This window comes from Geospiza fortis, unplaced genomic scaffold (assembly GCF_000277835.1).
Source record: "Geospiza fortis unplaced genomic scaffold, GeoFor_1.0 scaffold12, whole genome shotgun sequence".
Classification (NCBI taxonomy): domain Eukaryota; kingdom Metazoa; phylum Chordata; class Aves; order Passeriformes; family Thraupidae; genus Geospiza; species Geospiza fortis.
The window spans coordinates 4,825,867-4,839,325 of NW_005054323.1; the positions used below are offsets into that span (position 1 = coordinate 4,825,867).

General features: G+C 33.7%; 1 protein-coding gene across 1 annotated transcript in view; it reads right to left on the reverse strand.

Moving 5' to 3' along the window:
• CNTLN (centlein) overlaps nt 1-13,459 on the reverse strand; it is a 178,819-nt gene that overhangs the window by 110,365 nt on the left and 54,995 nt on the right. The window contains 2 exon segments of the mRNA XM_031056874.1: nt 7,010-7,017; nt 10,550-10,716. Of these exon segments, the coding sequence (XP_030912734.1) occupies nt 7,010-7,017; nt 10,550-10,716 (175 nt within the window).

Consider the following 13,459-nt stretch of genomic DNA (forward strand, 5'->3'; position numbering starts at 1 on the left):
TAAAAAGTAATTTCGAAAGCTGCACAAAATCACTGTTCCTTGTTTTACAGACAGCACACACACCTGCATCCTGGAACACATACAACATTGCAGGTGAAGTACCAAATTGTCATAGTAAAACAAACTCAGATATAAATAAAATTGCATTTTATGATGATCAAGTGCTAATATACTGTGATCCCAACAGCAACAATGACTTAACAGACTGCATTAGATGAGTTATAATGCCACGTAGCTTTTCTTAGGCAAAGAACCACTTGAAAGACAGTCCTTTGTAAGTGCATTATCTCAGCACATGTGCAGCTCAAAGACTTCACAGACATTTAGAAAAATAATTATACTCTAAGAAATGCCTTTATTTTTTCCTTTGCATCGTGTTTACAGGACATGTATACAAAACATTGTAAACACAGTTTCACAACACATTCATATAAGAAAACATGGTATACATGTCCAAAATTAAAATTACATCATTAATACTGAAAATCACATGAGTTGCAAATGTAAAGTTAAAATTGTACTTACTTATGTATTTCAAACAGTAAAAAATACTGTTACTTTTCTATCAAAAATTTGAGCATGGAAAAAATACAACTTTGCAAGCTATAATTTATACCTGTCCTTATTATAAGGGTAATAATCTGAAAATAACAGACAGTTAGCAGTTAGGGGAATACAACCATTCGAAAAATGTTATTGGTATTTTCCATCATTAAATCCTAATTATTTACTCAGTGCGTTGTGTCACATAAATTGATCAATTTCAGCTCCATATTACTTTCTCCGAAGACAGAGCCTTCAAGCAAACAGTGATAAATCTTTTGCTTTCCTCAATATGCTTCAGTGTTACATAGCAATTATATCCATTCTGATTTTATTTCATCTTGTCCATTACAAATATCTTTTTACTACAGTATTTGTTAGTTGCTTTAAAAACTACATTTTGACTTCTTTCTGATGATTTTATATTACTTTTTAAAATGATTGAGTATTTCTAGAAACTGGAAGACAATTCTGTCAAGTTTTGACCCACAAAGGGTGCAAGAATGAGAAATTTTTATTATATATAAATTAAACTTTAAGTTTTCTAACAGTAAAACCAAAATGATTGTAATGTAAAAAGCATTTTGTTAGGAATATGTGATATCCCCTTTTTTTTAATGCTGCATAATTACTAAGACAGAAAATTAAGCTCAAACATGGACTTCAAATATTCACACTGCAATAGTGGGAATACTGGACTAAATCTAGAACTGCAAAAATAAACTAGATATACCCAGTCAAACTAAATTCTTTTACCATTTATATTTCAGTCAAAATCAGTATTTTAAAGACTCTACTACATAAGTCTAATAAACTGAAACTACTGAAAAACTGATGTTAAAAACCAGTAAGCCATACTCTGAAAATACAACTTGATGGATTTTTGCATGGCAACAATGGGTGCAGTTCTGAAATATTTCCTTTATGTATTTCTTATAGGGATCTAACTTTTTATTTTAGTCTAAAAATCTGGGGGTTTTTTGTCTAATAATCTTAAATTACATATATGCGCAATCTATGTACTTCCATTGTTTTACCAGTATTTTCTATTCTGACTACTTTTAAAAACTTCATAATGAGAAATTATGATACTGTATTAGGTAGAACACACATACCTGTCAAATGCTACAGTTACAAATGGAAACTTTTAAATGCCTGTTAATTACTGGTTTTTGATCAAGTGACACCTCTTTGGTGACACTGTCTTTGGTGTCTGGACACACACAAAGTAGGAGTCAGGGCAAAAATGACTGCTTCAATTCAGTAAATATATTTATATATTTATTATTCACATGGATAATAGTTATGGTATACTAAGTGAACAATTAAATGCATACATAATAAGATATAAATTTTTTGTAAAGTAGACTGAAATTTTTCATCACACACATTATCAGAATAGCCAAATAAAATGAAACAAACATTTGTTCTCAACAATTAAGAATACAGCATTTTAAAAAGGCATTTTAAACTCAATGGAAGAAAACAGATATTCTTGCTAACAAAGCCAACACTAAAAAACTAATTTTTGCCTAACTCAATGTAATTCAATCAACAAGAAAAGTTAAAGCCCAGGAAAGCATCTTCCTAACACACACAACACTGATGTCCTATACTCATAGCTACTCAGTATCTGAAGAAGATACCTCACTGTGTCAACAGGCTGTTAGCATGTCTCATAGGCTAAACTTTCAAGCAAGGCATTAATCTGAACATGCTCAAGAAATCAGTATTTCATAGCAGAAATAAAATTGTACTTAAACCATCTTCTCTTCTTAGGAAGGATTGCTTAAAAAATTGTAATAGGAAAACTAATAGATGTCCACACTGCTTTGGTGTCTTGTTAACCAAGCCTCTATTCCAAAACCATTGTATTCTGATATTGCAGTCAAGAAACAGATGAGTTAGAAGATTCCTTTTAATCACGCTTGACTTCAGGATTCTACAAATTACTGGAATTCTGGTTATATAACGGCCAAGAGAAGGTAATCACTGTTTTTCTCCCCTCCAGAAACCCCAGATGGACATAATAATCATTAACTTTCTGAAATTTATACTGGATAGTAAAGGTGGTGATGGCAAATTTGGCTGTAATCAAAATCCAGTCAAAAATAAGCCTTATGATACATTACCAAGAGGCATATTCCAGCCTTTCAACCAGAGCAACACTGCATGTTAAAAAAAAAATGGGATATTTGTTACTGCAGAATGTAAGAATGACTTTTCATTTTACTCTTTGTGTTGTCACTTTTTTTTAAATGATACAATTCTTCCTCCCTTTCATTTGTTTATATCACTTACAAGTTAAAGCCTTTGAAAAACAATCACAACTTCTAGCTTGGGAAACTACCTAACATTTTGTGAGAAATTTGGAAACAATAATCAATCAGCCTTTCATTCTTCCTCTCATTTTCTACTCCCATAGGCTCTCAAAATCCATACAGGACAAAGTGAATTACTTCTTGCCTTTTTCCAAGGCAGATCAGAGATCACGCCTCCCAGGCAAAACTAATTCAAAGTCCAGACAGATTGATATTTCAAACGAGTCCATGTCAGTAAACATTTGCATGGAAATTTTTGTGCCTAGTGGATCTTATATTAATATTTATATTTATATTTATATTTATATTTATATTTATATTTATATTTATATTTATATTTATTGTTATAGTTATATATTTATATTTAGAAATGCTCTCTCCAGAAGTGCAAGTTCAAGATTAGCCAATTTCTTATGGAAATAAGTATCTCACAGGAAAATAAACAGTTCATTTATCAAAACCATATAATGTCCTTCCAAATGAATGGAACATCAAGACACAGTTACTTCCAGCTATAACTACATAAGCTCATTAGCTAGATCATACTGGTATGACAATTTGCTGGTTTTATGACTAACAGTACTTAAGTGGTTATAATTATAGTATCTGAAAGGTAGCATCCTAGTAAGATGAATGGAGAACATCAAAAATATTATGCTTTTTCCTAGTTGGCAGCCACATCTCCTGATGTAGCTAATGGGGTTTTTTGGTAGTCAGCATTTGTCAGGACAAGACAAATAGCATGTCTTTTGCCTTGCACAAACTTTTCCAACCTTTCCTGCTTTGAAAACAGTACTAATAAAAAACATATTCAAGTATAAAACTAGCTAAATCTACACATAAAAAACATATTCACACTATTCATCTTTTAAAACTACGGTTTATTTACTTTTTTAAACAACACCAATGTACTATTCAATAGTAGTTGATAATATTCAGGGGTTTTTTTAAGGAATTTAACATCAGAAGATTTAAAAATGAAAATTAGCTGTCAGAATACAACACAGATAAACAAAACAACTTCCAAGTTTCCATTTGGCTCCTCATCTTTCCTTTTCCTGTTTTGTAGATCAAATAAATGCTTACTATTTACAATGAATTATTTATTAATATTCATTGAATTATGTGGGGTTTAATTCTCGTTTCTGACCCAGTTTTAGAAGAAGCACCATATTTAATAACATTGCAGTAAGCACATTCCAAAATATTCAGAATTGAACAGCACGATGAAACATGTTAACCACTAATAAAGTCAGGTGTATAGAAACAGGATGTAAAACAGACATCAGAGAGACAGAACATTGCATAGAATATCCAAAAGAAAAACAAAAATATTGTATATTATTTATCTCAGAACTAGCAAACTTCACAGAAGAAAAGAATGGAATCTTGACTACATGCACGTGAATGGTTTTACTTCACTTGAATGCAAATAGGACATGAGATCTACCCAGTAAACTTTTAAATCCTCAAGAAAACTTACAAAAATAAATTTTGTTCATAAGATAAAAAGAAATAGGAATATATTTTAAATAATTCCTTACAACATCTTATGACGTTTGACAACGGAAAAATAAAAAGCACCAGCAAGCAACACACAAAAGCTCTGCAAAAATTGTTGGCTGACTGTACTTAAGAGCATTTCTTCTTAACACATTATAGCTGTCCTTTCTCTGACAGGCAGCTTAGATTGTTACAGGGGAAGATAAAAACAAATGAGAAAAGATTAAAGGTATCGAAATCTGTACTAAATTTAGTCTATATGACATGAGAGCATTATTCATAAGTCAGAAAGGGTAAGTAATTTAGCTGAATTACACAGAAAGTCAAGTCTTCCATATTTCTCAGCTATCCTAACAAATTTCCTGTATTGATTTACCTGCTTTCATCAGAAAACACTTTTTTGGTACATCAATGAAGAGATACTTGGAACAGAAAACAAAATACCATCAAGAATGCAAAAAATGCCTAACCAAAGCCAGGACCTCCAGAAGCAAAAGAAGGAACTGTAATGGCCATTCACATGTAATAGAAAACACAGCCTGATAATGGTGGGAAAAGGAAATACTGACATATTTTGAATATGTGTGATGGCAGAATTACTTAGGTCAGACCAAGGAAAGCTGAGAAATTTAAAGAAAGAACCTAGTAAAACTAAATAATCATCTTATGCTATTATTGGATGGTATGTTAACCAGAATCATAGCGCAATTGGAAAAAAAAACCAAACCTCTGCAGAGTGAAACAGCTGAAACAAATTACCAACGCTTAACAAGTGTGCAGGATTTATTTTAAAGTAGGTTTAGTTTGCACCTATGCACTAAATGCCTGCCAACAGCCAAGGTAAATTTTTCAGTTCCATGATCCAAAAGGTATTTAGTTGATACTGTCATTACTATTCTATGGTATCAACTGAAGTATGAGAGTAGCGTCATTTGGGAGACTTTCTTCAAAGTTCCAGCTGAGGAACTAACACTAAGGTAGAGTCATCTAAAAAATGTAACAGTAACCACATTATATGTACTGTGTATAAAACAAGTATTCTCCTACATTAAATGTTTTATCAAAATGCTCTCACTCTAAAAAAGCATATTACAGAGACCCAAGTAAATAGAATCATAGAATCACTAAGCTTGAAATGACCTTGAAGACCATCAAGTTCAACCTTTGACCAAAGCCATTGTGTCAACTAAATCATAGTACTAATTGCTATATCCAGCTCTTTCTGAATCCAAACATACAGTAATATTGAATGTATAATAATGACATAAATTTTTAAAAGTTAGTCTAAATTAAGACAAAGTAAAACTTGAATGGAAATTATTACAGCATCATTGCAGAAATCCGTGTTACAACCCATGCTTTTTATGAGAATTTGAAAAGAACAAGGGCAGAAATCAGCTGAAGAAAGTCTAGGGTGATGGTGAAGAGATAGTCCAGACAGACTATATATAGCATATTCATGATATTACTTTCATTTTATTTATATTCACTTTTCCCCTCACAAATACTTGAATATTCTGCAGATACCAGTCTACACAATTACACACCGGAACTGCTGTGGTCTAATACCAGTACAGGGTCCTTCAAGCATGAAAACCATTGCCTGTGAGTGCACAATTTAATATCACCCTAAGAGACTCTTCCACTTCAACATATAGGCACATCTGATGCCAAAATCTATTTGCTATAATGTGACCAAGTGTACTGATGTTTGGCATGCAAGAAACAAAGACTACCTCAATAAACACACTTTCCAACTATAGAGAATACTATCTGAGCTTGAACTCAAGTGTGGGGACCTGTTAAAGATCTGAGTTCCTCAAAACCTTCCCAAAGTAGACATTAAAATGACAATACACTTATTACTTATGTGGGCTTTAGCATATTTGACTGGACATGTAGTTTTTCTCCCGCCTTATCATGTGTGAAAGGACTTAGATTCTTCATTCTAATTTGAATAGGAACTGCGCCGGCAGTTTATATACAGACACGAACGGGACGGGACTACTGATGGATGTGTCGGAACTGTTTATTTTCCAGAATCTGTATCATACACAGTTTTGTCTATGCAAAGATCTTGACAGTTCGCATCTAGGCAGCAAGCCCAAGAAACTCACTTGTTACAAGTCACCAAATACTCATCTTAGCCAATTACACAGAGAGAAAGCATATTGACAGTGATTCTATCCAATCAACATAAACACATGTAGCTGGGGTTAAAACAATACTTGCTTGTTCATTTATAAGAAAACAAAGCATAAAACCCCATTCATAATTTCAACCTTGCTATAGAAACTTTTTGCAACTTAGAAAGTTATTCCGAATCGCTAATACATAGCTCTATTGTTCTATTCCTCACGTCTTCGCTGCAGCTTAACAAGATGCATCAGCAATATCCATAACTCTGCTGCACTGAGGCCTGTCTGTTTTCCCACAAACCTGAAACCCTCTAACTTTATGGATTCCTACAGGAACCTGCACTACTACTAGCATTTACAGATCTTTACAGGGGTTTAGCATTTATTTTCAGAATATAATACTGCTTACACAAACACATTTATTTTTAACTATGCTTAAAGGTTGCTGCAGTTACAAAAAATACTGGGAGTGTAAAACAACCATATTATGATCAACACAGTAACTTGATGGTCTGATGACAATTTCGTGGGCTTGAAGGAAAGCCAAATACCTGCACAAGACACCATGAGAAGGACTAGCAAAAGCAAATGCAGGTACAGAACAACATCTGAAAATGTCATGTCCCTATTTTTCATGTTCCTATTTTTATCCACTTGCTGATGACCTTGATGCAGATTTCTGTGATGCCTCATAACTGGAAACTCTTACTGTGCTTTCTAATTACTATATCTAAATAGTCTAATTAGACACTGCAGAATGCGTTTCTTCATCCACAGACATACACACTACCACTATTGATAGTATCATCTATCTGAGAGCTGAGTTCCAGGACATAAATTATCATTTCCTGTTGAATGACAATGCTATTTCCACTCCACTAAAAAGGTCTTCCACTGAATGACTTTTGATCAGTATTATTAACATGGATCCTAAAGGCGACATCAGATCAAGTGAAAGTAAAGCATTATAAAAACAAAGGCCTTAAATTCTAAATTTCAGAAAACTGTGATAAATTGGCCAAGGACTTCAGAATCTCTTCTTGTCTTATTATCCCTAGTATTGATTGAAATCTTTCCACCTTGAAATTGTTGATGAGGACAAATCTATCGAGTCTCATTAAATCCAGCACAGGAATGAAGTCCCCAGAGCATTTGGGACCACTAAAGCAGATGCTACACATTTTAGAAAAATATTCTCTATCCTTGAGAATATGAACTACAGCTGCAATATGAAATAGACATCAATTTATTTCCATAAAAGCTCTAATGTAAAGGAGTTATTGTAGAACACAGCATCCTTAAAATTTGTACTTAGAGAAAAAAGGTATGTAAAGTCAACCCAACTTGATAAAACAGGTTACAGACCTGAACATGCTGCTCACTACAGCTAGACTTGAAAATCTGTGGTCTTCAATACATTTATACATCATTCAAAGCAAGTTTATGACCTCAGATTTATAATAAATATTTTTTCTTTTTTCAGTCTCCTGTTTCATACTACACATCAACATCAGCACAAAAACCTGTTTTTCTCAATGGTACCCTGTTAACATGAGCTTTGAATATGTGAGCCAACCAAACTGCCTGAGCTACAGCACATAGTGCCTATCTGACCACTAACAGAGAGGTCATTGATCGTGCTGTAAGGGACAATATATCATAGGATGTACACGCTGATAGGCTCAATGCCATTTGAAGAAGTAGGAAAATATTCCTTTGTGACTGTATTTATGGAATTGCTGACACATCCTTATCTAGCTGTTGCAGACTGCATATTATTAATGCAGGGAAGACAAACAGAACACAGATTTGTCTGCAAGAGTTCGTGCCTCTCTCATTGAAGCAAAAAAATAGACATTTGTATTATTTCTATAGATGCTGAGTTTTCCAAAAGCCTGCTGTGACTTCAGTAGACAAATCTTGTGATTTGAAAAATCCACATTACTTGATGCAATTACAGTTGGCTGTTTTATACAGTTCTGATCAGAAATACAGAATAGGACTGTCACAATAAATTAATTCCTTTCCCCTTCCAAAGTTCTCTTAACTCAACTTGCCATAAACATTAGCTCTATTCCACTATGACTCAGGAACTTCGCTTACTCCTTTTTTCACTGTTTTTTCTCTTTTTTCCATATTTTTTTCAGGTTTGATATTTTACAAAAAGTCGACTTAGCAGTTCCACAATAGTAATTTTTTAGCAGATATGAGTTGGCTTTTGCTAGTTTAAGAGAGCTTACTCCTCCATGTTAAAAAATATTGAATTCAACATATCTCCAAACCAGCCAATTTTAGAGTCTTTTGTAAACTGGGACTATTTGGCAGTTAGCAAAAAATTAGGGCTTATCTTCTAAACCACACTAATCTTGTTATAAGGTATGATAGGCAGAAACTTTAAGTCTAGACTGACTAAGAACTGTGAATCATCTTTCCAAAGAAATCCTAAATATTGAACCAAGCCCAGATTATAAGTGGCTTGACCCTATAGCTATATTAATATAACCATCAATTTTACATATTAATTAAGCAAATATGTTTTTTCCTGCTTTAAAACAGTCTCATGAAAATCCAGTTTTATTTTCTTTCATATTGCATTGTTGTAGAACTTGTCTGGAAGAATATGGTTTTATAGAGCCACCAGAAAAGACATGTCATACTGTCTTCCTTTTTTTTTTTGAGTGACTCAAAGGATTCATTTAACACCTTCAGAAACACTGACTAGAGAATGGAAATTTTAAAACTAGCAACTCCTGACACCTCTATTCTCTTTTTTTTTTAGTTCTAGAATTTACTCTATCTTGCTCTAGACAGATAAATTCCTCCTGCCTTGTACATGTTCTGAACAACTTTGACAGAAGGTCTACTTGTAGATTGACTGAGCTACTACTGCAATGCAGAAATTATTTAATATCATCATTGTATCATCGCTGCATCATCAGTGCAGTCAAATAAACTATAGAGTTTTCTAGGGTGTTTGGGGTTTTTTCCACCCTTTTTTACATGCAACAGCTCTTTCTGCTGTCATTCCACACTATTTCAAATTACCTTGGCAAACAACATCACATGGTACAGTGTCAAGTAGACAAGAATATGTTGGACACTACAAGCCATAAACACTAAATAAACACACCTTTGGAAACCCAGCACTGATTCTGGGTTTGACTGGTTTGACTCAGGTCTAGCTTCACAATTTTATTACAATCTGCACACTCTAAGATGACAAAGGGAAGAAAAAATTTTTGGGAAAAAGCACTGGCAATACACAACTTCAGAAGGCAGTTCCAAGACAGTAGAAGGCATGTGAAAGCTGTTTATAGAAATTCTTCCTTGCCTTCTTCCTTCTTATTCTTTCTAAGAAAGAAGCAAACATATTTTTTGTATTTCATAGATACTGAAATATATATATAAGTTCATAAACCTGAAAGAAGTTCTGAGTCGTAAGTGTTTGGCAGATCATTAGAGTGAACGTTTTCCCTGACATTCACCAAAAACATAAAACCATTCTGCAAATGTGTGTATTGTTCCAACTTTGTGAACTAGTTAACCATTTCAAAAGATATTATAGCAACAATTTTTCCAGGTAATTTTTATAGAGCAGTTTTTTGCATCTTAAACCACTAATATTCTTTGTGATTCACACAAATACTTTGCTCAGTGAAAAGAACATCTCCCCCTGAACTATGAAAATCAATTTGGAGAATTTAGTAATTGATAGCTCCTGTCCTACAGAAGAGGAAGAAGAAAAACATAATTAACACCAAATCAGATAAAGAAATTTATACGCTTGGCAATTCAATCCTACTTTCCTTCAGATGAAACGAAATCTTAATTTTTTAAGGCTGATCCATTCTATGTATGCAAGGGGCCACATATGCTGGTACACAATCAGGCCAATAAACTCAGATACTCAATTATATTTTGGCAATAATAGAGAATAACAGAGATCTAAAAGATGCAACACTACGAAGAGCCTTGATTACTCTGTGTATTAATATTGTACAGATGGATATTAAAATGAACCCTATGAGCATAAAGCAGAACAACATACTTTTTGATATGTTGTTTTAGCTGTGTGAGCATATTCATGGTCTTGCAGCACTTTTTGTATATCAGCACTGAGAGTCTCTAGCTGCTTTATCAGCTCAGCCTGCTGTGTTCTATCTTCAGTGTTTTGTCTGTAAAGATTTGTCTGTAGCTCCTCTAACTCCTTCCTGTGCAAAACAAGCAATACAGAGAAATTAAGAAAAAGAACAATAACCTCTGTTAAAAAATTGTATGCAAATAATTCTATTGTAGATAATGAGCTTCCTATCTTCATTTATTTTTCTGTCAATTGCCTTACAAACACTGTAAGTTACATATAAAATATTTACCATATACTTTTGAGAAATATCTAAAAACCAGTTACTTTTCAAAATGCAATGCCTTTCTATTTCCCTGCAATGCTTTAACTGCTCTAAAATAAATATTCACTACTTCATCTTTTTCTAATCAATATTCAATTAACTCTTTAGCGCTAAGTTTCAAAATGTAAAATACACAGAACACATCAACCGTAAATAAGTTGTTGGGGTTTTTTACCTAGAACAATCAGAAAAAGGTAAAACTTTTTCCTGAACTTGCAGAGTATGTGTGAAGCAACCTTTTTTTCTGACAGGCATCTACTCCCTAGACACATGAATATGTTTGCTGATAAATTACTTTTTGTCTGCAGGAACAGCATACTGCAACAACTATAAACGAAGTAAGCAAAACCTTTGGTGCATATCATATAACAGAATAAAAGCCTTATAAAGACAATAAGAGGAATGGTGTTGTAATGCAACCATAGGATAGATCTAGTATAATCAGCTGTCTTAATAATTTCACTGTTCTGCTGATGGATTTTCTAAATTAAGATCAAAGCACAGTAACACTTACTATAAACAATGATTAAGACTTTGAGTATTTTCTGCAACATACATTGAAAGTACCGATGACTCTATTAGTCTCTGTTTATGTATTTTCTATTTAATTCCCTTTTAATTCACAAGCACATTTCAAACTAGTATTACACAGAGATACCAAAATATATATTTAGCACTCCAACTAATTTTCTTCCTTACTTCCTCAAAGAATTGTCTTTTTAACCTCTAACACATATGTAATATTTCTGTGACTGGAATTATCATTAACAGGAGCTATTGCTGCATTTTTCTAATGCTTCTGGAGATATCTAGGTAAAGATTCATGTATAAAAGGTAAGCAGCAATACCAACTTCATTGTCTTCTTTCAGGGAAAATAGAATGACAAATAACTAATTTTAAGGGAAATTCACAGAAGTTTTTCCTAAAACCTGTGCCACTAATTAGAATTTGTGACTGAATGATTATTCAATAGAGATACATCTGAATAATTACATATTAATTTAAACTGCATATGCAATACAACAGTCAGATAGTTTTATTGTTAAAAGGCACCATTTCAGAAAGCCCGTTAAGAGAGCAACAAAGTATAAAACTTAAGGACACACTAACCATGCTTACTAGGACTTAGTAACACTAAGTCCCGCTGTTCTGAATGAATTGTAAAGTAGTTCCCCAAGGTTAACTAAGGTAGAGATACACTAAAGACTCCTGATGTATGAAAGTGCAGCTGCAGTATGTATTGCATATGTACTAATTTAATTCTTTCAGAAGAATAGCAGCAGAACTACAGACAAGTGATATATTAGGGCTTTCTGACAACTCTACAACAGGCTTCCAAACAAGCTCTTCTTTAATTTCCCTGACTGCATGTATATAATTGAAAATAACACATCTTTTCACTGCAGTTGAAACACAGATTATATTAATTTTGCACAGGTTCTCCAATCAAATCTTCATTTTGTTGTGGAAGGGAAAAACGGGATAATGTTGAATCCTCAAGACCAGTCCGCTATATTGCTACTCTTTAATTTGTATGCAAACATCAATGCAGTTATCTGTGTCTGTCACCCAAGAATGCAGTATTATGTGTTCTCTAATGGTCTGCCCACAAAGTGTATTCAGGTCAATGAGAATCTTTTTTGTTGACTTTATCAGACTTCCAGTTATATCCTTAAGGGGAGGCGGTCGGAGGGGGAAACTAAATCTTGCAGCCAGCCACACAAGAACCACAGCACAGTCAGAATACATTAACACATTTGTTTATGATAAATTCAAGGCTTTTTAAGTGTAAGAAAATTCAGTCACAGTTCCATTACAATACATTCTAGAAATCAAACTTTATTTATTCATACATGCACTTTAACTTGCTTTTGTCTTTAGTGAATGAGGCACTATTTTTACATTGCAAATCAATGGGGAAGGCTTCTTCTATTTCACTTTTACAGACCAATATTGAAATTATGCTAACCTTTACCAGGCACTATTCAGTACCAACATGCAATACAAACAATTATGCATAAATAAGCACTTTGATAGCAAATGGGCCAAATCAACGAGGGGAGTTTTAAAATAGGAACGGCAGGGACCAAAGATGTTGATGAAATGGCAAGTGAGGGAGCTGTGGCCTGGACTGGCAGGCAAAAGGAGACAGGTAGATACAGACAAAAAAGACCTTGTGATGAGCAGCAGAATGTTCAGGGAAGATGTTCACTTTATGCACATAAATAATGGAGTGCTGACAGTATGAGGGAGGTTCATAAGAGTCTTCCTGGTGACAGGAGAAATGGGTGATAATATCTTCACAAACAACTCATTCTGAACAAACCAGTGAAGCTCTGGAGAAATGGGTGTGGGACTCTTCATGAATATCAAGCCACTCAAGTTTGTTGCAGAACCAAGTGCATGCTGAACTTCAGGGCAAAATGTGCAGGCTTACTAGATTTATGAATATTAACTTCTCCAGCCAGGGTGGATTTAAAGCTAGTTTCCACAGCCATGCAATGCATGATGGGGCTGAGGGGGATACAGCTTACAGGGGGAATGTAG